Raw genomic sequence first — 25056 nt, 5'->3', positions numbered from 1 at the left:
CAGAGATTCTTGTTTTGATGACTCAAGCAAGTGCCACAGTGTCAGTGGCATTGTTTCGTATGTGTTATGGTAGAAACAATGACTGAAGTGAGTCTGACACACTTCAGAGATAGATTTTTTGAGTAAATTGTATCATTTTTCTCACAAGTAGAGCAAATAATATGGAAAACATTTAGGTTTTGAAGATTTTTATAGGCCACTTTCACCATTCATCTGCTAGCTAGTACTAAGTTAGTGAGCACTCACTGAATCTATAATAGATTCTCAACGGTATGTATTTCCTTGACACTATATATTTAAAGATACATGTATTTTTAATCAGTAACTGTATGGAAAGGGTACAGTAATGCTGGAATCAAGATAGAATGAAAGGGTAGAATTGGTATAGGTAGAGATGAACAAATAGGCTGAACTATTTCAAGTAGACCAACTGAGATTTTACATCATTTGAGAGATTTGAACAAGTGTGTACCAGAAGCCCAGGAAGACAGCCCAGGTCTGGGAATCTGTGAGGGCTTCTAATGGAGACTTAAATTGATGGTTTGAGTCAGAGTCTAAATAGTATTTCTCTGTGCTGGCTGTATACAGGATTAAGATTACTTTGGGAGGCTTAAAAGAAATGTGTATACACACACTTGCATGCAGTGCCCAGGTCCCAAAAAGTCATTGTCTTTTTCTAAGACCTCCTAATGATTCTCATATGTAGCTGGGGTTCAGAGAAGCTGGGGATCATGAATGTGGGTCAGGAATGCATGGCAGAGAGGTTGACCAGGCTCAAGGTTATAGGAGCCTAGAACCTAGCGTGGAGGGATGCAATAGGTTGGATTAGGGAGGAAAGTGATGCAAGTTCAGGGGTTCAGCATAGAAACACTGCTTTTGGTTTGCAAGAGAAGCAGAGGGCTAGGCTTTGCAGGAGAGGTGAAAGTTTGGTTTGTAAGTTTTTTTAACTTGTGTAACTTTCTGAACCATTTTATAAATTAATTACTTCCCAGTTTGTGTTTTCATATTTAGTTATATCTAAAGGAGTTCCTGTATTTAAGAAGTATGTCTTTTCAATAATTCTCTGAGAATATCCATGTAATTTACTTTTAAAGCTATATATTTTCTCAAGGTATGAGTTTTTTCTTAGTTGATATCATTAAATATGTATAATTTACTTGTTTCAGATTCACAATGACATCCTTTCAAGAAGTTCCATTGCAGACTTCCAACTTTGCCCATGTCATCTTTCAAAATGTGGCCAAGAGTTATCTTCCTAATGCACACTTAGAATGTCATTATACTTTAACTCCATATATCCATCCACATCCAAAAGATTGGGTTGGTATATTCAAGGTAAGAGAACTTTCTGCATATTTCTTCCATGTAGGCACTCTTTATTTTCTTCTTAAGAAGGTCACAATTAGTTTATACTTGTCTTAGCTCTACGTTAAGGATTATTTTTATAAACGTCAAATATAAAACATTATGTAAACTTGAAATATTTTAATAGTGCAGGGTAGTGCACAACAAATGTTAGGAACTTCAGTTCACCAGACTTTGCTCTCTGTGATCAAATGGTTTGACTTAAAATTCTTTCCAAGTTTTTCTTCTCCCATTTTCTCCTTTCCTTGCCTTAAAAAAAGTGATCTTTTTCTTTGGTTTGCTATATCATTTACAGTCTTGTCATTTGTAATTAATCTTGTACAGCTCTACAGCTGTGTTATTATCTTTTCTGTTGTCCCACATTGTTAAAATATTCCTCATATTGTCCCGTGCTTTAATAAGAGTATTCTGTTTTACATGACTAGTAAATTCGTTGATGGCAAGAGTCCCAGTTCTAATATTTTGCCATTATGTGTTACATTTAGTTGAAAATTACACTGAGATGATCATTATAGTGGTGGAAGTTTTTTGGCAATTTCAAGTCTTCAGAATGTAATGGAGAACTAGAAAAGAAGAATGTCCTTTGAGCAAAGTAATGCTGTAAATGTACAGGTAGTAAAACTTGCTTTTCTCTTGGGTTATTCTAGATTCTCCCTCAGAAGCAATTTTTATTTTAGATATGACTTGTTAAAACCAGGACCATTAGGTATTGAAATTTTGATTGTGTGGTCTGTATAACTTAAATAGTAAAGTAGAAAGAAATAAAAGTAGCTGCTAAAATTAGGTACATTGAGAGTATCAAGTAGTGAAAATCTGGCCTAGTAGAGTGAGGAGGGCAGAAAAACTATGGGATAAAACAAAGTTCTGGCATTTAATGATATTTCAGTACCTTTTTGAATCTCTCATCCCTTGGCGTTGCTGGATTGGTGAGTTATTTACTCTCTTTTCTTTAGGCTTGTCAAAATCCAGTATGAAGATACATTAATTGTAAGCTTGTTATGAAATCAGTATCATTTTTAATTTTACATAAGAGATGAATAACAAGTTAAAGACACTAAGAATTGGTATTTTCTTGAAGAGTGAGGCAGAGAGGAAGAATAGAGCAGGGAAATGAGATTGAGGGAAGAAAGGGCATTGCTGGCAGGAAAATGGCATAAGCAAAGGCACAGGGGTGAGAATGGTAATGAGAATGAGTTAGTGAAGTGGAGGGAGATGAAGTGTCAGTCTTTCCACGGAAGACCTTCAGTGTTAAGCTAAGTAGTTTGCAGACTTTTCATTATGTGCAGTGAGAAGTCCGCATACGTCGGCTGATGTATGATAAATTGTATTTCAAGAAGATAAATCTTTACATTTTCTTTTCAGGCTACTTACTTTTGTCTTCTGGTTCCCCCTCCCATTTTTTAATAACCTATTGTTTACGCCAAAAGTTTATTACTGTCTCATCAGATCCAGCCAAACACAATTGTGTCAGTTTTACTGCCTGTTTCCACATTTTTAATATCACTGGTATAGTTCATGCCCTCATTATGTTCTTCTTAAGACGATTGCAATAGGTTTCCTGTTTTCTCTGCTTTCATTCTTAATGCCGCTCCTCCATTTTATGTGTTCTTCAAAATGCTGTATATGTAATAGAAAATGAAAATCTGAGCATATCTTCCTCTTGTTTAAGTGGCTTTTCATGCTCTGTGGGATAATGCCAAGACCAAATAACTTAGGGTGCCAAATAGGGCTCCTTTATAAGACCTGATTTATAGCTTCCTTTTTTTACATTGCCTGCTTATTTTTGGCTTTCATAATGCTAATGTATTGTCTCTCATGCACTCTAAGGACTGTTAACTTTTCTTTAAGCAGCAGTACTTACATAAATAAATAATAAATAAATTTGAGTAGAGTACCCTTTCCATCTTTCTGCCTGGATGGATACTTAAAGCTCAGTGGGAAGTTTAAGCATGTAGTAAAAACTTCAAACTGTACAGGAAAACTCAGGGGGAAAAAAATCATGTTTTAATACTATTAACTAGCAATAAGCATTGTTAACATATTGGTATATATCTGTAAATAATAATTATACTTTGTCTGTAAAAAGTATACACATATGCTGTTGATGCATTGTGAAATTAATGGAAATGTTTATAAATATTTACCATTAAACAGTGCTTAATACAGACTATATTTTTTTATTTTGTGTCCATTTATTTCATAGGATAAGTTCTTGGAAAAGGAATTACTATGTTTATGGCATTGAATGTTTTTAAGTACTTGATATGTACTGCATATTGCTGTCTAGAACGATTTTGATGGATATATTGACAAGGCAGGCAGGGAGAAAGTGCCTAGATAGTAACTCTTAAGGGGAAGGAATGAAGGGAAAGTGTATTGTGTGCTTCAGAAAATGTTAAAAGAATTTAATTTTCCTGGGACAGGTACCAGTTTTAGAAAATGAATGGGAAAAGTTTGTTTGGATCATGTTGTCGATTGTTTTAATATTTAGTTGAGGAGTAGCTTTTAAGCAGAGTAATAGAGTTTAGAAGTGAAGTTTAGTCTTACAGTGCTGAGTAAGATAAATTGGAATTAGAATGGAGGCACAGAGAATGTTTAGACCATCTTAATTTCTAGGTGAAATAATGCCGGCCTTTGAGAAGGGGATCAATTGTGGGTAATAGTCCATAGGAAGCATCTATAAGGTTTGTCAGCAATTAATGAATGCATTGGGACTGAAACTCTTTCATTAAATGTACTCAGTGAGGAGGAGCAAGGTCATGTGCTGAGTTGGCATGAGGAGTGGGGCTGGGGGTGGGGATCTTGAGTATGGAGAAGATTTGGTCTTGCTACTGTGGAAAAATGGGGAATGGGAGTAGGTTAACCAGGAGATTGTTGAGAAGCTGTTTTGTTTGTCTAGATATTGAGCACCTAGAATTGAGTGAATTGAGTGAATTCCTAAAGTGGGTATTATTCACACTGCGAGTTTGGAAAGAGAAGTCAAGAGGGCCAAGGATACTAGCATGGTTTTAGGTGCATTACTGAAATGGTTAACTGACCATGAAGTCCAGGTTGGGTAGGGGAATGAGTGAAGCCAGACTAGGGATGTAGACTGGGTTGTAGATTTTCATTTTTTCCCTTCAGTTTTTCTCCGTCTTCTCTGCTGCTGCTGCTGCGTTGCTTCAGTCGTGTCCGACTGTGTGACCCCATAGACGCAACCCACCAGGCTCCTCTATCCCTGGGATTCTCCAGGGAGGAATATTGGAGTGGGTTGCCATTTCCTTCTCCAATGCATGCATGCATGCTAAGTCGCTTCAGTTGTGTCTGACTCTGTGCGACCCTATGGACAAGCCCACCAGGCTCCTCTGTCCACAGAATTCTCTAGGCAAGGTTACTGGAGTGGGTTGCCATTTCCTTCTCCACCTTCTTTTCTAGTGTTGCTTAAATTATAACTAAAACATGTAGCATGTTTGTTTATTCTTTATACTTTGCAGAGATCTTTCATGAGAGCATTATACTAACCATTTTGCAGATGAGGGAACTGAGGTCCAGAAAGAAGTGTCTTGGTCACTCCAAATTAAACTTTGGAGCTAATGTTTGAACCACACGTAAAACTTCATGAATTGTTCTTGGCAGTTTGGTTAAGTGAGAGATCTAGTTTTTCAAAGTTAACAACAGAATTCCTAAAAAGTTCTGTGTGCATTTTATGAGTGATAGGATTGAAGTAAAAAAAAAAATACAGGAAAAGATTGAGAACTGTACATGATGTCATATCTATTATCAAACCCAACATTAATTGAAATAAAATATTTAATATGTTCCATTATATTTGTTTTATTACCGTCAATTTGATTTGGTCTTGACTGTAAGTATTTTTAATAATTTATTTATATTTAGGTTATGCTTGGTACAAATTAAATTAACTTATAATTAAAATAATTTAAACTAAAGGTCCTTGAGACTTTTTTTTAACTGTAAAGGAGTTATAACAATTTTCATGTTTCAGAGATACTATTCTAGTTGTGGAAATTGGGAGTGCAAGAGTGATTATGTCATGTTGTCCAGAGTCACATAGGCAAAACCAGCCTTCCCAGTAAGGTACTATTCTCACTGAATCCTTACTGACAACCAGATTTAAAAACTTTAATTTCCTGGTATGAAAAGTGAAACTGAGCAGTGATTTTGTACTTGAATATCTTATTTCAAGTTTTTTTTTCCCCTCTTCTTTGTTTTTCTCTTTTCCTTTTCATATTTGTCTTCATTCTGCTTCTGCTGTCTTCCTGCCCTGTCTCCATTCCAGTCCGTCCTTTTTTTTTTTTTAAGAGCTCAAGGGCTCCCGCGAGCACTCATGTGCCGTCCTCTTCCCTCTCCCTGCCGGCAGGACCAGAGGGAAGGGACGCGTGCGCGCACGGAGGTGACAGCCGCGCGCCACCCCTGGGAAAGGGGACGGCGGGGCCGCCCTGCTGCGCCCCCGGACTCTCGTCTGTATTCCAGTCCTTTCTTATTTTTAGTTTTTAAAAAAATATTCTCCTGTTGTAAAAATTATCATAATTTTAGAAAACTTGGAACAAAACAGGGGATGCAAAAGGTAAAAATTTAAGATGACCAGCAGTCCCATCGCCCAGCTATGTGCCTGTGCGCTAAGTTGCTTTAGTCTGTGTTTGACATTGTAGCCTGCCAGGCTTCTCTGTCCATGGGATTCTCCAGGCAAGAATACAGTAGTCTGTCGCCATGCCCTCCAGGGGTTTTCCCAACCCAGGGATCCGACCCTAGTCTCCCTACCTATTAGGAGTGGTTACCATTATTAATGTTCTAAAAGTGTTTCCTTTCAGTCCTTTTTTTTTTTTCCTTTTAACTAAAGGATGAATACTTTCAGTCTTTTTTGAATGCGTATATTTTGAAAATAGTTGGAATAGTAGTATATGACGTTTTTTATGTCCTGAATTTTTCACGTACGATTGTAGCCACTTTCTTAATAAGTAGCTCTGTAACATTTTATCTCATGGAGGGACATTTATGTTGTTTATGATATGATATTTCTTAGAATCAGCATTGCATCTCCCTGTGTGTATCTAGGCATTTTTGCAGTTCTTTCCTTTTAAAAAAGAAGGACCTTTACTCTTGTAATGATTTTTGAAAATTACAGTATATACAAAAGAAAGAAAATTAATACCCTTACAACGTGTACCCTCACCTTCCCCAGAAATACCTGTTGCTAAGTTTGGTGTATGTTTTTCTAGAATTTAAAAATTCATAGGCTCATCTTTAAACTGTTTTTTAGGTTTTGTATTCATCTGTACATAATCAGCAAACTTATTTCAGTGCCTTACCTCCTTCATGTCCTGTGTCTGTCTTCATTTACATCTCCCCCAAAACCAATCCCCACTCTCTCTCTCTCTCTCTCTCTCTCTCTCTCTCTCTCTCTCTATATATATATATATATATATATATATATATATATATATGCAAATGCTCTCTGTGTGCTCTCATTCCTAATGTTTCTTTCTCTTGTGGTTTCTCTAGAATTTATCAGTACCTATATATTATAGTTTTACCTCTTAAACTTGTCCTTCTGATCTTCCTTACATTTCCTTTCAGAATTTACTAATGATTAATACCAACATGTTTTTCTAGAATGTTAATCCTATTTAAAGGGAACACACTTACCGTTTTTTTCTTTCGTGTTATTCTTGTTTAATTTTGCAAGTTGAACCAGGAAAACACCAGTTCTAGTATCAAGCACTGAAGCATCCAATGGAATCTTGTGTTTCTGCATCCACCGTATTAGTCGAGTCCTACTCTCTTCTCCAAACCAGATTTCTCCTGTATCTCCGTATTCTTGGAAAGTTTGCAGTTTTCTCTTACAGACAGCATCCCAATGCTCTCGGATTCCCAGAGCAGATGGGACAAAGCCGTCCCCTCCAGGACTGCCCCCTAGGGACTCTACCACAGCTCCAGCACTGCCGTCCTCATCCATGCCCTCTACTAGTTTCTTAATTTGTAAGATAAGGGTGGTATTTTTTCAAAAACAATAAATGTATTTATTACTGCTGTTCCCTGTGCCTCTTGAATCAGGTATATATAATTGTGATATTAGCAGTTCTGTGTGTCTGCCGTCAAAAATATATGGCTCACTAAGCATGTCTTCTAACCACCTGGTCCAGGTAGAGCCTCTTCAGTTAGGGAGATGTTTTTCAAAAAAGATGTAGCTCTAGAATAGTATTTCTTTCCAGACTAGCATATGGACCGGCATGGGGAAAAAGAATGCAAGGTATAACTTGTACCAGGTTTATGTTTTGGGGACTACTTCAGATGTGTTCTTTTTCAGGAGATGTTAGACGCATTGGAAGATAGGGAATGAGGGACAGAACATCTTAGTGTTAAGATCACTGTTCCTATTAGGTTATATGTCCTTGGGTATTAATGAATGGTAACATTTCATGGACACTCACGTGCCAGCATTGTGCCAAGTGTCTTTACAGGGCTTGCCTCATTTGATATACATACAAGCCTTTGAGAGTGTTAGTTATCTTCATTTTATGTATGTATTTTATGACTGAGCTGGGTCTTGGTTGCTGCACAGGTTTTTCTTTAGTTGTGGAGAGCAGGGGCTGCTCTGTGGTTGCAGTGCATGGGCTTCTCATTGTTGTGACTTCTCTTGTGGAGCACATGCTTCAGGGTGTCTAGTCTTCAGTAGTTCTGGCTCCTGGCTCTAGAGCACAGGCTCAATAGTTGTGGCCCATGGGCTTAGCTGCTCCAAGACATGTGGGATCTTCCCTGAACCTGTGTCTCATGCATTGGCAGGTGGATTCTTTACCATTGAGCCACCAGGGAAACCCTATTATCTCCATTTTAAAGAGGAGGCAACAAAAATAACTTGTCTGAAATCTTATAACTAGTAAGTGATCTTTTTCAGCAGTCTGACCTTATTTTCTTTGCTGTTAATCACTACAGCATACAGTGCTTGCAAAAACTACCTTTCATGGAGTGCCCATCATGGGTCAGGCACTCTGCCAAGTGCTGCTTGTATGTTTATTATCTAATTTAATCCTTCTAATAATTCTGAGAGAAAAAAACTGAGCCTTAGGTCAGGGAAATCATTTACATGATGGTTTCCTTAAACTTATTTCAAATTTTTTTGACCATGACACACAGAAATAAATAAAAATTCTGTGATTTGACCCAGCAGAGTTGCATGCAAATACATACTGAAAGAAGTTTTCATGAAGCAATACTTAGCCTTCATGCACTCTGATGCTTTCTAATTCTTTCTAATTAAAAAATAAATGTGGGTATGAATTACTAAATTGAATCACCGCTTACTCTACTGGATTGTGACCTACAGTTTGAAAACACTCCTTTAGAGACTAAAGATAGTAATACAAGATTCTTCCATCTTCAGTAGTTTGGAATATCTAATCCTAGGTCAGTCAGAATTACAGAACATATGTATAATCAAACCCTGTGGATGGTGCATAATTTCTCGTGTGTGCACAGTCACATCGGACTCTTTGTGATCCTTTGGACTGTAACGCACCAGGCTCTGCTGTCCATGGGATTTTTCAGGCAACACTGGAGTTGGTTGCCATTTCCTCCTCCAAGGGGATCTTACTGACTCAGGGGTTGAACCCGAGTCTCTTGTGTCTTCTGCATTGAAAGTGGATTCCTTACCCGGTGAGCCATCATGGAAGCCATGATATACTGGCAAATGTATATTTAGTATCTGTTTTAAACATATCTAATATTATTACCATAGTACAGTTCATCTGGAAAATAACAGAGTGAGATATGTAATGTATATGTTCATGTTGTAAGTTGGAAATATTTTAGAGATTGATGGGATATAGGTGGTTATTTTGTATGTGTGAACACCTTAGGAATAAAAGTAAAAATAAATTTTTACAAAACTTACCATGCCTGTAGGCAAGACTTACTAAAGATGAGAGACTAGTGAAATTTAATTAGTAGATTTAAGGAAGAAGGAGAAATCTAATTAAAAAAACACACTTAAATTTGAGGCATAAAATAACTTTTAAAAACTTACGTTTAGTGAAATCAAATTTTAAATGAAACATAAGTTTTTATATTTTATCATATGTGTACTAAGATTTTCCATGGGAAATTGGATATCAAATTGCATTTTAATACATAGGAGTTCTATGGTTAAATAGATTTTTATAGCAGTAGGTTATAGCTTAATAAAGAATTATAATAAAAATTTGTAGTGCTTGTTAAAATGCCCATGATTTGTAAACATATTAATGCATGCTTTAACTTTAGGATGCAGTAAAAAACAATATGCTGTGGGATATCACTCATATTAAGCCACTTACTTTATAATATCTTCTTTTTTGTTGTTCTCCTTTAGGTTGGATGGAGTACTGCTCGTGATTACTACACGTTTTTATGGTCCCCTATGCCTGAACATTATGTAGAAGGATCAACAGTCAATTGTGTGTTAGCATTTCAAGGTAAGAACTGAAAACAGAACTCGATGAAATTAGATGTTTTATTGCCATTAAAAATGTTGTACCCTGGTGTGATTATCTGCTTAAGTGTGTTCAGTGACTAAAGTTGAATTAGTGTCTGTCTTTATCAAAAGTCATAGAAGGTAAATATCTAGTGATGGTCTCATGATACTTTATGTAGACAATTAGACATTGTTTTCCTTATTTCTTCACTGAAGTCTTTTGATCACTTTTTTCCAAATGAGAAAATAATGCTGTTACTGATACTAGATAGTAAGACAGATTAAAGGTGAGAAAAATATTCTGTATGAAAATCACAAAGATGATTAATGGGATTTATAGAGTAGAAATTTTATAGGGAAAATTGCCTATAAAAATGGATGTGAGTAATACAAAATTCATTTTTTTCTTAGCTTGGCATTATATACAGAGTTTAAAAAATACTTTTGAGGAAGATAGACCTAGTATTGTCCCTGTCCCCACATTCCACCTTCACAAAGGTGATGGCTAGAGCTCTAGCATCCCTCCTGTGGCCATGAGTTAGAAGGCCAAGACAAGCCCATATGTTTGTCTTGACATGCCTGAGCTCCCAAATCAAGGCCAGCTGGCAACTGCCTTCAGATTTCTTATGTTAAAAAAAAAAATACACCCTGTTGCCTTATTTTTTAAAAACAAAACACAGTAATTTTACTTAGAAATCTGTAACAATTTGCTGCAGAGTGATTTTTGCATTAAAATTGAACTGACTTCAGATTGTATTAAAGTTCTTTCTTAGTCTTATTTATATTGTGGACTGTTTTTGGTTTGGGGAATCTAATGGACTGTCTCAGTATAACATTTTAATACACATAAAGTCACCTATATGGATGTAATACCTTATTCATTCATTTGTCTATTAATATCTTGCTTGCTTCCAAGTTTTGGCAGTTGTGAATAAAGCTGGTATAAACATCCATGCACAGGTTTTTGTGTGGATGTGTAAGTTTTCAGCTTCTTTGGATAAATATCAGAATATGATTGCTGGTATGGTAAGAATATATTTTGGAATATGTTCTTTCCATGTAGCACTAGTGGTAAAGAACCCGCCTGCCAATGCAGGGGATGTAGAGACGTGTGTTCGATCCTGCATTGGCGGCAGGTTCTTTACCACTAGTGCTACATGGGAAGAGAAGCTTCTCTTTCTGAATTTCCCCTAGAGGAGGACATGGCAACCCACTCCAGTATTCTTGCCTGGAGAATCCCATTGGCAGAGGAGCCTGGTTGGCTATAGTCCATAGGGTCGCAAAGAGTTGGACATGATTGAAGCGACTTAGCATGCATTGGTAAGAAACCATCAAACTTCTTCCAAAGTGGCAATATTTGCATTCCCACCAGCAAGGAGAGAGAGTTGTTGTGGATTATGTCTTTGCCAGCATTAGGTGGTGGTAGTGTTTTGACTTTTGGTGGTTTATGTTTTGAAAAAAATTTAACGATGTTTATCAGTTGGCAATGTGATCACATATAGCTTGCATATATATTAATAGAAAAATTTTCCATATGTACTGTGACAGGAAACACATATTCAGAGGATAAAATTTGTACTTGTAATAAAGACAAAGATTTAGGTCCTCATAGATGTTTTCTAGATTAAGGAATTTATCTTTTTTTAGATGATCAAATTCAAATGTGCATATTGGAACTAATTTTGTTTTATTTGTTATGCAAAGTTGTGGCTTTATTTCCGGTAATTTTTCATGTGATTAGTTTTCTTAGAATAAGAAACTTAACAGAATTTGTTATAGTGACTAATGAATTTGCTTATTTATGACAGCAAAAAGTTTAAAAGCACTTTAAAAAAAAGAAATGCATCCAGTTTATTTTCACTTACACTGTAAAAACATTTTCTTGGGAGCTAATTTACATGTTTTTGAAAATTCATCATAATTTTTACTTCGAAATTCAGAAAGAGAAGCTTCTGCTTGCCTAGGACTTGTTTGTTTTGTAGTGAACTCAAGGTAGAATCATGAAAAACTTGGTTATATAATATTAGAGGTAGAAGGAATTTTAAGCAAATCCAAATAATTTTGCTCATTTTGTGGAGTAGTGATGAGAATCCTGAAATGCAGAACTCAGAACAACTAATAAAATATGCATAGGTATAATTGTTTTTCTAAATGAACCCTTATTTATTTACTGTAATTTGATTGCTATAAAATTTGACTTGGAATTTCGTTTTTACTTTTTCCTGTTTTCAGTGTTATTGATCTGATGAGATCTGTTTCTAGGTAGCTTTGAATTTCAACTCTGAATAACTGTATTTTGTATCTTAAATGGTATCGAACCATTTAAAAATTTTTTCTATACCGGTCTTCATTGTTTTGCGTGGGCTCTCTCTAGTTAGGTGAGCAGGGAGGGGCTATTCTTTGTTGCATTGTGCAGGCTTCCCATTGTGATGGCTTCCCTTGTTGTGGGAGCACTGAATTGGAGAGTGGGCTTCAGTCGTTGTAGCACGTAGTTCAGTAGTTGTGGCTTGAGGACTCTAGAGCACCGGTTCAGTAATTGTGGCACTTGGGCTTAGTTGCTCTGTGGTATGTGGAATCTTCCCAGACTAGGGACTGAACCTATGTCCACTGCACCACCAGAGAAATCCTGAGCCATGTTTTCTAGAGAGTTATTTTTGTGATATTAAAAAAAGCAGACCATGAATATCTAGTTTGTAGAATTTCTAATGCCATGATACCAGAACTGCTTGCTGCCGCTGCTGCTGCTAAGTCGCTTCAGTCATGTCCAACTCTGTACGACCCCACAGATGGCAGCCCACCAGGCTCCTCTGTCCCTGGGATTCTCCAGGCAAGAATACTGGAGTGGGTTGCCATTTCCTTCTCCAGTGCATGCATGCATGCTAAGTCGCTTTAGTCATGTCCGAACCAGAGCTGCTTAGTCAAACTGTATTTTTGTTTTCTGTTTAAACTTTTAAAGTAAACGTAGTGGCCATTTGCAAAGTTACTCAGCCACGGATTAACAAATTTAGTAGAAGGTATTAAGAGGATGGAGTTTTTAAAAACTTCAAAAATTTATTGCTAGATAAATTTATTGTGGCTTGCAGGATGTTAGTTCACCAACCGGAGGTGGAACCCGTGCCCCTTGTACTGGAAGTGCAGTCCTAACCACTGGGTCCATAGGGAATTCTCTGTTATTTTTAAAAATAACTTTGTATTTTGAAATAAGTTTAGATGTGCAGTTGCAAAAATAGTATATAGAATTTTCATCTACCCTTCAGCCAGCTTCCCTTAGTATTGACATGTTGTATAACCGTTTATTTTAGAAAAAACAGAAATTTAACATTGGTACTACACTATTGACTACAGTAGGACAGACTTTATTCAGATTTCACTAGTGTTTCCAGTAGTTTTCCTTTTTTCTGTTCCTGGATCTAGTCCATAATCCCACATCGTATTTAGTTGTCATATCATCTTCCTCTTCTCCGGTTTGTGATAGTTCCTCATTCTGTCCTTGTTTTTAATGACCTTTCATTTTTGAAGAGTAATTTTCAGTTTTGTTTTGGTAGAATGTTCCTCATTTTGAGTTTTTCTGATCATTTCTCGTGATTAGATTGAGGCTATACATTTTCAGGAAGATTACCATGAAAGTGATGTATTCTTTTCGGTGCATTGTACTAGAGATTACTTGATGTCTGAATGTCTAATTTCTAGTAATGTTAGTTTTGATCACTTGATTAAGGTGATGCCTGCTGGGTTTCTCTACGTTAAAGTTATTATTTTTCTCTTTGTAAAAAAAAAAAAAAAAGAATAAAGTTATTATTTTTCTCTTTGTAATTTAATGAATATTACGGGCAGCAACTTTCAGTTAAGCAAATATTTCGCCTTAAACTTTGATCCATTAATTTTAGCATCCATCAGGGGATCTTACCTACAACAATTACTGTTGTGTTTGTCTGATGATGCCTTTTTATTCTCATTTCTTCTACATTATTAGTTGGAATTATTATGTTAGGAAGAGTTGTCCTCTTCTCCATGGATTCATGGAAATTTATTTTCTTCTGTGGGATAAAGTCTAATGTAACCATTTTTTTGTTGCTCAAATTGTTTTACGTTTCTTTGGCTATTGGAAGCTCTATCAGATGGGCTCCCGTGGTTTTTGACACCCTCTTCCCCGAGTTTTTTTGAGAACTTCTTTCAAGAACCACCAGATATTTCAGGCTAATACTATATTTTCTCTACCTCCCTGCCCCCATGGACAAAGATCAGCTATTTTTTAAAGAAGGAAGTCAAGTGAAATCGATATCATACTAATAAAGTCTAAAATTTTCAAGACATGAAGTAATAATAGGCATAGTGAATACAGATTTCTGGGTTGAAATCAATATTAAAGATAAGGTGAATAGATTCATCTATGTATTTCATTTCACTATCATTGAATACTTTCTTTTTTCAAGTCATTCTGGGAGATTTCAGAATTTTGATATTTATTAATAATCTGCCCTCAACATTTCTGAGATTTGTGTGTATGTGCTCAGTTGTGTCCCAACTCTTTGCAACCTCATGGACGGTAGCCCACTAGGCTCCTCTGTGGGTTGCCATTTCTTCCTCCAGGGATGGATGTTGTCTATAAAATAAAGCATATATGTAATCATAATGCAAAGCATATTGTGGAGGATTTTTTTTTAATTTAATTCAATTTTTATTTATCTGGCTGCACCAGATCTTAGTTGCAAAATACTATATACTTAATTGTGGCATATGGGATCTAGTTCCCTGACCAGGGATCTAAGCCAGGTCCCCTACATTGAGAGCTCAGAGTTCTAGCCATTGGACCACCTGGGGAGTCCTGATTTTTTTTTTTTTTTTTTCTGTTTTTCCTCTTTTTACATGTAAAAAATACCATGGGAGCTTTGGAGAGGAGGTAAAGATAAATTTGGAGCTGTAATCCAGCAAAATTTAAGAGGGTAGCAGTTGAGCTAAAGAAGAAAGGAACAAGTATTGAAAACATTTGTCAGATAGTGGGCTAGATGATGTACGTAATCCATGATACTTTGAAGCTTTGAGATAGCTGGCTTCAGATCCCTTTTTACAGATAAGAAACAGGCTCAGGGAGGTTAAATATATAATAATTAGTGGTAGAGCTGGGATTCCAGAATAAATACTTGTGGTTCCAAAGCTTATTTTTGTTCTGCACAAGTAGACCGCATCCTCTTTTTTTGCCCTTACACAATTCACTTGTGTGGTATATTCTTTCTGTTAATATATCTCCTTTGCATTTAATTAATGTCATATGAGAGAACATTTCTTTAATTAATTTAAACATTTCTTTAATTGATAATATTCCTACCCCTAGTCCTCCTAGGTTTTTATGCATTGCTCCTCCTCCAGCCTCTTTCTCATTGAAAACTACATACTTGACTCTCCCAGGTGAATTGGTTTTATCCGAGTGAAAATACAGGGAAAGAATATTCTGAAAGTATAATCTTAGACCTAAGATAGAAATATGGGCATATTTAGAGAAGAAACAAGAGTCTAATTTTGATAGACAATTTATGAAGGAGGAAAGAAAGACATCTTGAGTGTCTAGAAACAAGGTCAGGAATAAGAGGAGATGGCAAGAGTTGTTAAATACAAATAATTTTATAACAATAAATAAGAATTTTCTTGTTTATACTCCTTTTAGGATATTACCTTCCAAATGATGATGGAGAGTTTTATCAGTTCTGTTATGTTACCCATAAGGGCGAAATTCGTGGAGCAAGTACACCTTTTCAGTTTCGAGCTGCTTCTCCAGTTGAAGAGCTGCTCACTATGGAAGATGAAGGAAATTCTGATATGTTGGTGGTGACCACAAAAGCTGGCCTTCTTGAGGTAGGTACCAACAGTGACTGGGTGATTGATAAATTTACATTATGAACTTTATTTTTTGTTATGAACTGTGGCTTTAAAATAGTGAGTGTTTTAAAGACAAATCAGTCATTGCTCAGTTAGAAACAGAGTTCTTGTTGGTTGGCATTTTAAGAATTTTCAGGTTGTCCAAGAGTATAACCTGGAAATCAAATGCTTTTTAACTCATGAACTTAAAGTATTGTTTTTGAAATACTTAAATATTTGTCACAATTATGTTACTGACTTCACTGTGTCAGGGACTGTTCCTAGGCTTATTAGTATTTTGTAAATAGTGTATAGATTGGCAATAAGTAATTACTGAGAGAATTTAGACCTAAAACTCCTAATGTTCCCTTACCCTAACCTTTCTTCTTTAGGGATGGCCTAATCTGTTGATTGTAGAATAGTACAGATGTGGGGGTGAGGCTGATGGGAAAGCAGTATAAAGCAATAATGTGTGTGTGAGTCGCTTAGTCGTATTTGACTCTCTGCGATCCCATGGACTGTAGCCCACCAGGCTCCTCTCTCCATGGAATCCTTCTGGTGAGAATACTGGAGTGGGTAGCCATTCCCTTCTCCAGGGGATCTTCCTGACAAAGGGGTCGAACCGGGGTCTTCTGTATTGCAGACAGATTCTTTACTGTCTGAACCAGCAGGGAAGCCCTCGTAAAGCAGTAAGTCTAACTGTAATTGGATGTGAACCTTATTTCACTATACTCCAAGCATGCTCTATCCCAAGTGTGACAGTGAAGTGTCCCAGTCTCTTAATTTAGGTTGAGCACTTTTAGAATGATTTCTTTTCCTGATCAAATGAATAAGCTGGATTAAACATAATTTTTAAAAAAGTGAAAAATCTTCTTGACTGTTTTTTATTTAATATTTTGGAGTCTTGCACCAAAGGAAATTTACTGTGTAGAGATATAAAAAATGCCATGTCTTAATTTTTAGTACTTATTGAAAAGGAAAAACTAGAACAGCATTCATATTTCAAGATATTTCTCAATGTTTTTACCCTAAACCTAGTAAATTGGAATGTTACTCTTGAGTTTGTGTGAAGAAATACTTTACTTGGTTCAGTATACATTTTTGAATAATTTACATTCCTATTTAGTCTACAGCAAGTCATTACTTACTCTTTATACTCACATGAATTTTTATATGTAAATCTCTCATGTCTTTGATTTTATTTACCTTCAAAAACAAACTGCAGAAAAAAGATGAGATTATAGATACTATACAGTTGAACTAAGAAAGTTAGAAGGAACCTGTAACTTTTATTGTGAATTTTTTCATATATTCCCTTCCTCCTTCCAGAAATTCCTCTCTTATCTTAAATAAAGAAATGTAACTTTTATAGAGTGACTAAAACATTTTGTGGTGACGACTGCCTGATGATCAAGGTTTTTAGCCTGGTATTTGAATGCTAGTCAAAGATGCTGAAATAGGCCAAGCTCTTACAAAGAATGCAGTGTTTATATTGGAGTTTTTTGAATACTTGTTAGACCACCCTGATTTCAGAAGACCTCCAACAGAAAAGCAACAGGCATTTTGATCTCTACCTGTCTTTTGTGCTCCCAAGTAAATTGGGACATTGCACAGTTTAGTTCTCTTTCCTACTCTTAAAATGTACTTTGTACTTTATACAGAAAATTTAAATTTCTGTCTCTTAGGTATGTGTTTTTGAGATAAAGTGTTTGTAGTCTGAACAATTTTTTGACAAGTCTTTTAAATTTCCACATTCATGAAAATCTTTAATGAGTTTACTAAAAATGCACCAAATTAGTACAAGTGTGAGACATTATTTAGGACACTGTTGGCATTACAAATGATTCAGTAATAGTTCTTCAGTTTGTGAACCTTGTTGGGATCTTAGGTGTTTAAAAAATAGGTGTTTTGGGAATAGTGTGGGTTATTTTAAGTATGGACTACCCATTGTGTGTGAGAAAATTATTAAGTTTCTTAGCTATGATAATTGTAGTGGCTAAATATGAGACTGTACTTATTAGGTGATAGCTTGCCCTGTGCACTTAGGAGTGAAGTATCTGAATTTATGTTTCAAATGCTTTAGCAAAAAAAATAAAAAATACATAAACTTACATATCTATGTATTTATAAAATAAACATGGTGAAATAATTATTATTGAATTTAGGCAATGGGTGAATGGAGGTTCATTGTAAAATATTAACCGTTCTGTATGCTTGAAAGATACCAGAATACAAAGTTGGGGGCAGGAATTGAACTTCTATACAATTTTATCTAATTTTAGTTAAAAATTTCTGCTTTTTCTGCCTAAGATTAAGTGAACTCTTTAGAAAGTATATGTCAATTAAGTGAATCACTGGGAAATAGTAGTTCTTTTATGATGTTTCTGTCATACTGGGTCAAGGTGAATCTTTAAGCTGCCAGAAAGTTTAGAGCCAAAAATAATTTTTTTAAAAAATAGAGTAAAAAGACATTCAGTGAATACCTAAACTTTTCTCTTTTGAGGGCATTTACTCTAGTCATTTTCATTTAGTTTGATGGAAGAGATAGATGGGGCATTTAAAATTTTTCCAGCTCTTTAACTTTCGTAAGAGTCATTTTAGTGTTTAAATAATTAGAGTTTGTTAACATGACCCTGGAAAATTGACTTGGGGTGTACTGGGGGAAAACATTTTTATTTAGCTAAATGTATAATGCCTCTGTTGTGAGTCTCCATTCTACTTTCCCTGTTAAGAATCAGACTACTTGCTGCAAGGGAAATATTGACCATATTATTTATTTTCTATTTTAGGTCCCTTAATTTGCTAATTTTTAGAATACTGGAGTTCCTGAACTAAGTTAACTGTTAGGGTTCATGTAAGAATCAGTTATATTGTTAAAGTCTGCATTTTTTCCTAAAATTTGCATTTACTTATAAAATTTGTTTTAATTTACCTAAATAGAGGCTGTTCACACAGAAACTTATTTCTTAGTATCTTATTTAAATTTATTATTAATTGGAGGATTAACAACACAACAGTATTGTGTTCTACATATATCAGCATGAATCAGTGATAGGTATACATTTGTTCCCATCTACCTTAAAGAACCCAAACTTCATAGTCATCCCATAGGTGAAGGCCTTATGTAACACACAAGGAAGTTCTTAATAAATTCAAGGATTTCCATTCAAGAAGAGGTATATATTTTTCTCATTCATTATTACTCAAGATAAGAAAAGCCCAGAATTGCCACTTTTCATAGATTTCCATTCAAGAAGAGGTACATATTTTTCTCCCTGATTTTTAGCCAAAATAAGAAAAGCCCAGAATTGGCACTCATGAAACTAAATATGCCTTATTTTTATTTATTTATTTATTTTATTTTTTCATTTATTTTTATTAGTTGGAGGCTAATTACTTTACAGTATTGTAGGGGTTTTTGTTATACATTGACATGAATTAGCCACGAATTTACATGTATTCCCCATCCCGATCCCCCCTCCCACCTCCCTCTCTACCTGATCCCTCTGGGTCTTCCCAGTGCACCAGGCCCGAGCACTTGTCTCATGCATCCAACCTGGGCTGGTGATCTGTTTCACCCTAGATAATATACATGTTTTGATGCTGTTCTCTCGAAATATCCCACCCTCACCTTCTCTCACAGAGTCCAAAAGTCTGTTCTGTACATCTGCGTCTCTTTTTCTGTTTTGCATATAGGGTTATCACTACCCTTAGTACTGATTTGAAAAGTGATTAGCAGGCAACTTCATAATAAAATTCATTACTTCTACACCTCCCTTCTTGTAATGTTTTCTTCTTTGCCCATCCAAAAATGGTTTACATTTATGATTCATGATTTTTTTTTTAAATTTTAATTGGAGACTAATTACAATATTGTAGTGGTTTTTGCCATACATTGACAGATTCATGAATTTTTTACTGAAGACAAAGGAGTTTGATTCATATGAAGATAGTATGTAAGAGTTTCTTCTACAAATTTCTTCACTATTTTTTTGAAATGGAAAACTGAATTTGTAATATATTGTAGGATTATAAACAATTTGAGTTTTCTGTTTTATAGTTGAAAATTGAGAAAACCATGAAAGAAAAAGAAGAACTGTTAAAATTAATTGCTGTTCTGGAAAAGGAAACAACACAACTTCGAGAACAAGTTGGAAGAATGGAAAGAGAACTTAACCATGAGAAAGAAAGATGTGATCAGTTGCAAGCAGAGCAAAAGGTTAGTTGTGTCCTATGTGACTGATTGGAGTTATATTGTCTGAAATCCACTTTTTTCAGGAACTGACCAATTAAAATGAGTGAAGATCCCATGTCGAAAAATGTATTTGGATGGATATTTGTGCAAGGATAGGTTACATCCTGTCAGCCTTCTGCCCCAGCCTCTTTTATGTTGTGAATGGTTAAAATACTTTTGAGACTTTTGGTATCAGGCTTATGACATAGTCCCTGACAGTTGTTACTAGATGCTTTACATCTAATTGTAGATACGTGATTTATCTTGGGGAGATGACTTAGAAAAACAATTAGGAATGATAAACACTGAATAAAGGGAAGAGTAGAATAAAGTAGTTAAAATGACTTCTTAAAAATCGGAATTCAATGAAATAAGATGTAATATTATAATTATGAAATCATTGATGTGAGAAATACAATAAATTATCCTAAAAGCCGCCTAATTAAAAAAAATTGGCACAGTCTTAAGCTAAGAAAACAAGTTTAAGTGTAGAACAGTGTAATTTAGAGATACAAATGGATTTAAGACAATAGTCAAAAACAATGGAAAAAGCAGTCACCTAGTAATTGACTTGTTTATTTAATATTTTCATAAGAAAATTTATTGACAGACTTGCACAGATTATGGTTATATGTATATATATCACAGTCTCACTTACATTGTTACTAGTTGGAAATGCTTATGCTCATTGACAGGATTGACCTGTTGTTCCCTAAGGATGGAGTCTGTTCCACTCTTTTTTTTTTTTTTAATGTTTATTGTAGTGTAGTTGATTCACAGTGTTATGTTAGTTGGTTCCACACATATCTACTTTTTCTTTTTTAGATTGTTTCCCTGTGTAGGCCATTACATGGATGTAGTAATGTATATGTCAGTCTCAACCTCTCACTCTGTCCCCCTCCCCCAATTATTCTTTTGTGCAGCAGGACCTGGAACAGTTGCTTAATAATTGTTAATTGAGCCGTTTTATACGCTAGTGGAGTGATTGTATATTGTACACTTGAGCAGAGGTGATATACAGATAGGGTTCAAACAAAAAAGATTACTTTAACCTTATTCTGTTTGAGGATTGCTTGAGTTAGAGGGTAAACATAATATCAAGCAGTGTGTACAGTTGTTTATTTCCTTCTGGGTTAGTAGCTTAGTTGTGTCTGACTCTTTGTGACCCCATGGACTATAACTCACCAGGTTCCTCTGCCCATGGGATTCTCCAGGCAAGAATATTGGAGTGGGTTGCCATGTCCTTCTCCTTGTCTCCTTATAAACATCTGTAAAGTCTTTCGTCCTTATTACTGTTAGCCTTTTTAGTTTAAAATACACAGTAAATTTAATCCTGGGGAATACTTGCAGTCCTACAGTAGGAGTATCCTACAGTAGGGGTAGATACTCTATTTGGTTAAAGAACCATTTTTGGGGGGGAGTGGGGAGGAGGGTGGTGTAACATGTGGAATCTTAGTTCCCTGACCAGTGTTTGAATCAGTACTTCTCTCAGTGGAAGCTCGGAGTCTTTTAACCACTGGACCTCCAGGGAATTCTAAGGAACCACTTTTTAAATTTGAACTTTTTAAGCAGGTATACCCTAGTATTATAAATGTTATAATAAAATCTCATTATATGTGCCTAGCTTGACTGTTAGGACATCCAGGTAAATTTTTAATCCAATTGCTGTAACTCTCTTGCTGTCCTTTGTATAGTTCTAAAACCTTTTTTATTCTGCACACATTTCTCTTGTTATTACCTGAATTTGGCAGTTTTCCAAAATGGCCACTACAACCTGTACTTAGCCTGTGAGATCAAGAATACCCTGAAGTATGGCCTTTGATGTTAGACTCTTGTTCACCTTGAAATCCAAAGGGAAGAATGGATGATTCAGAGAGTAGGAATGGCAGAAAGAGAGGCCTTCAATTGTGTGAAATTACTCATGTACATTAGACCATTTCTCTGGTTCAGTTGAGTATTACCTGAAATTTAAAGTCTTATGTTCTCTCTGCTGTCCAGGTGACAGAGTTAAGCACAATAGATAAGACTAAAGAAAGATTATGCTGACAGACTTGGGTTGAGAAAGTGGTAGACAGGGGATTAATGAAGCAACATTTGTAGGACATTGTGGCTAAGGTACCCAGAAGAAATCTTTGGAAGTTTATGGCAACTCATAAATCTTGATGACAGTCACTAATCATGAAGGGGATTTCTTCCTTGTTGCTGTTCTTCCATTGGAATATATAATTTGGGAAGATAAGGTATGTGGAAGTGATTTTTTTTTTAAAGTTATTCTATAGAAAATGGTGACAAAAAGACTTAGAATGATATTTGTTGCATAATAGATTCTCAGTAACTTCAGCTAATATTGTATTAATTTTCATAATCGAAGAAGAAATAAAATGTGAATAATGTCATCCAAGAGGAGTAAGAATCAACAGCATTTTCCCCAGATTCTAAAAGCAATGTTTGTATAATGTTATATACAAACAATTCTGAGTTATATTTTGGCAGTTGCTTATTTCTGGGGATAAAATAATATGCTTGCTAGGAGAGCTACTTCTTCTTTGCTGCTCGTCATGGGGCTTCTAGTTCTTTATGAAATTTGCTTTTTACTTGCAAAATTATAGTTTCCATCTTAATCAGGCAGGCCTGCTGGGCAGTTAGAATAGCTCAGAAACTTTTAAACCTGGGTTAGTTGAGTGACTTATAAAATCCGTGATGTTTCTTGGCACCTGTTTAAAATCTGGTGTGAAATCTGGTTTAAAATCCGTGGTATGAATTCTAAAAACCAGTCTTTGTATAATAGTTTTAAAGAGCTTCTCTTTGAAGTATGAGTATATAAACTGCTGACTATCTGAAGGACTATTAAGATAGATAATTTATGCAATATACAAAATATGCACATCCATAGATAGAAATTTAGATAAGTGGTTGCCTGGGACTAGTGGAAAACAGTGACCATAAATAGGTACAGGGTTTCTTTTGGGGCTGATGAATGTTCTAAAACTAGGTTATGGTAATGGTTGCACAAGTCTGTAAATATATTAAAAACCATTAACTTGTATACTTTTGGAACTAGCTTCTTGTACTTACACTGTTTTCAGAGTTCACCCATTTTATAGTATGGATCAGTATTTCATTCTTTTTAATGTCAAATGATATCTCATTGGCTTCCCTGATAGCTCAGTTGGTAAAGAATCCGCCTGCAATGCGGGAGCCCCTGGTTCGATTCCTGGGTGTGGAAGATCTGCTGGCGAAGGGATAGGCTATCCACTCCAGTATTTTTGGGCTTCCCTGTGGCTCAGCTGGTAAAGAATTCACCTGCAATGCGGGAGACCTGGGTTCGATTCCTGGGTTAGGAAGATCCCCTGAAGGGAAAGGCTACCCACTTCACTGTTCTGACCTGGAGAATTCCATGGACTACAGTCCATGGTTGCAGAGTGTCTGACACGACTGAGCGACTTTCACTTTACATTTATTAGACTTATGTAAAAATTAGCAGTTTGTATCTTTATTCATTGTGTTCTGGTTTTTGTTTTGAAGTGCTAGATATATATTTGAAATTAGAAGATTGAAGACTGAGGCTCGGAGAACCAATGCTCCTGAATCCTGTTTTTCAAATAGGACTAAAATGGGCTGTGACCCTGTTAAAGTTTTCTAATTAGTTCATAATTTTTTGGTGCCCCTATGAATAGAGTGTTTTCATAAAATAAATTACATTCTTAACTTGAATATTGGTAATTTAAGACGTCCTTCAAGATATTTTAAAACCAAATTCTTTGGGGTGGTACTCAAACAATATTGCTTAAACAATATGAGGAGCTTGTTATGAACTCTTGTTGAACTCTTGTTTATATTCATACTGTTTGATTCTTAAATTTCACAAGTTAGGTAGGGTAAAGAATCTGCCTGAAATGCAGGAGATGTGGGTTTGATCCCTGGGTCAGGAAGATTCCCTGGAGAAGGAAATGGCAACCCACTTCAGCCTAGCAGGCTACAGTCTATGGAGTCACAAAGAGTTAGACATGACTTAGTAAACAACAAGGTGTAGTGTACCTTGAGACATTACCAGGAATTTGGGAGTTACCATAAGTATAGGAGTGAGAGAACATGAAAGATCTCTCGTATAATGGCTCTGTCTAGTGTGGACCTCTTCAACCATCTTTATATTTTTGACTTTCTTTATCCTTGCATTAGATACCTGATTTTGGACAGAGGTAGTTAAAGCATTTAAACTGTTTATTTAATGTATAGATTGCCCAAGTGGCTTTTTTATATATATTATCTCCTAATGTGTAAAGTTGCTAAAAACCAATTTTGAAGTTAGGATATCATTGAATTTCTAATTCTCTTTTCCCGATTTTTTATTGAGATGAAAAGACAAAAAGGCTTCTACTTTAAATGCATAATTTAAGCAATAATATATTTCTTTAAAGCCATTTACTTTCACTTTGTCCCTGATTTGTTATGTAATAGTTTCAGAAATTCATAATGTTTTGTTTCTAACATAAATACTTTGAATTATCTCATATTCTTGTATAGATAAATACAGAGGTGTTACTTGGAGCATGTTTAATAGTTTGTTTCATAGGACTTGTGTTAGTATTTTCATTTTCATGTATAATTGACAAAATTGTAAGATATTTAAAGTATACATCATGATTTGAATATGTATACATTGTGAAAGAATTCCTCCCACCTAGTTAATTAACACATCCTTCAACTACATATTTATCCCTTGTTTTGTTTCCCTTTGGCTGCACTGTGTGCCTTTAGGATCTTAGTTCCCAGACCAGGGATCAAACCCCTGTGCACTCTGCAGTGGAAGTACAGCCCTAACCATTGGACCACTGGGGAATTCCTCTATTTGTTGTTTCATGTGTGAGAACATTTAAATTTTGCTCTGTTAGCAACTTTCAATTATACAGTACAGTGTTGTTAACTTATAGTCACAATAATATACATAAGATCCTCAGATTTTATTTATCTTATAGCTAAAACTTTGTACTCTTTTATCAACCTCTCCCTCCTTGTCCCCCACCCCTCAGTCCCTGGTACCCACTTTTCTATTCTTTTTCTATGAGTTTGACTTTTTTTTTTTTAGATTCTGCATGTAAGTAGATTCCATGTAGTGTTTGTTTAGTGTATTTCACTTAGCATAATGCTCTTAGGG

The 25056-nt window shown here is 35.5% G+C and overlaps 1 protein-coding gene across 1 annotated transcript in view; it reads left to right on the top strand.

Moving 5' to 3' along the window:
• The window catches only part of TAX1BP1 (Tax1 binding protein 1), an 84955-nt gene that overhangs the window by 5518 nt on the left and 54381 nt on the right, over positions 1-25056 (top strand). Inside the window, exons 2-5 of the mRNA XM_065939903.1 lie at positions 1167-1335; positions 9713-9815; positions 15477-15664; positions 19728-19886. Coding sequence (XP_065795975.1) covers positions 1174-1335; positions 9713-9815; positions 15477-15664; positions 19728-19886 — 612 coding nt within the window. The 5' untranslated portion in view covers positions 1167-1173. The remainder of the gene's footprint in view (positions 1-1166; positions 1336-9712; positions 9816-15476; positions 15665-19727; positions 19887-25056) is intronic.

The sequence above is a fragment of the Muntiacus reevesi genome, chromosome 6, assembly GCF_963930625.1.
Source record: "Muntiacus reevesi chromosome 6, mMunRee1.1, whole genome shotgun sequence".
NCBI lineage: Eukaryota > Metazoa > Chordata > Mammalia > Artiodactyla > Cervidae > Muntiacus > Muntiacus reevesi.
This window is presented reverse-complemented; position numbering and strand designations above follow the sequence as displayed.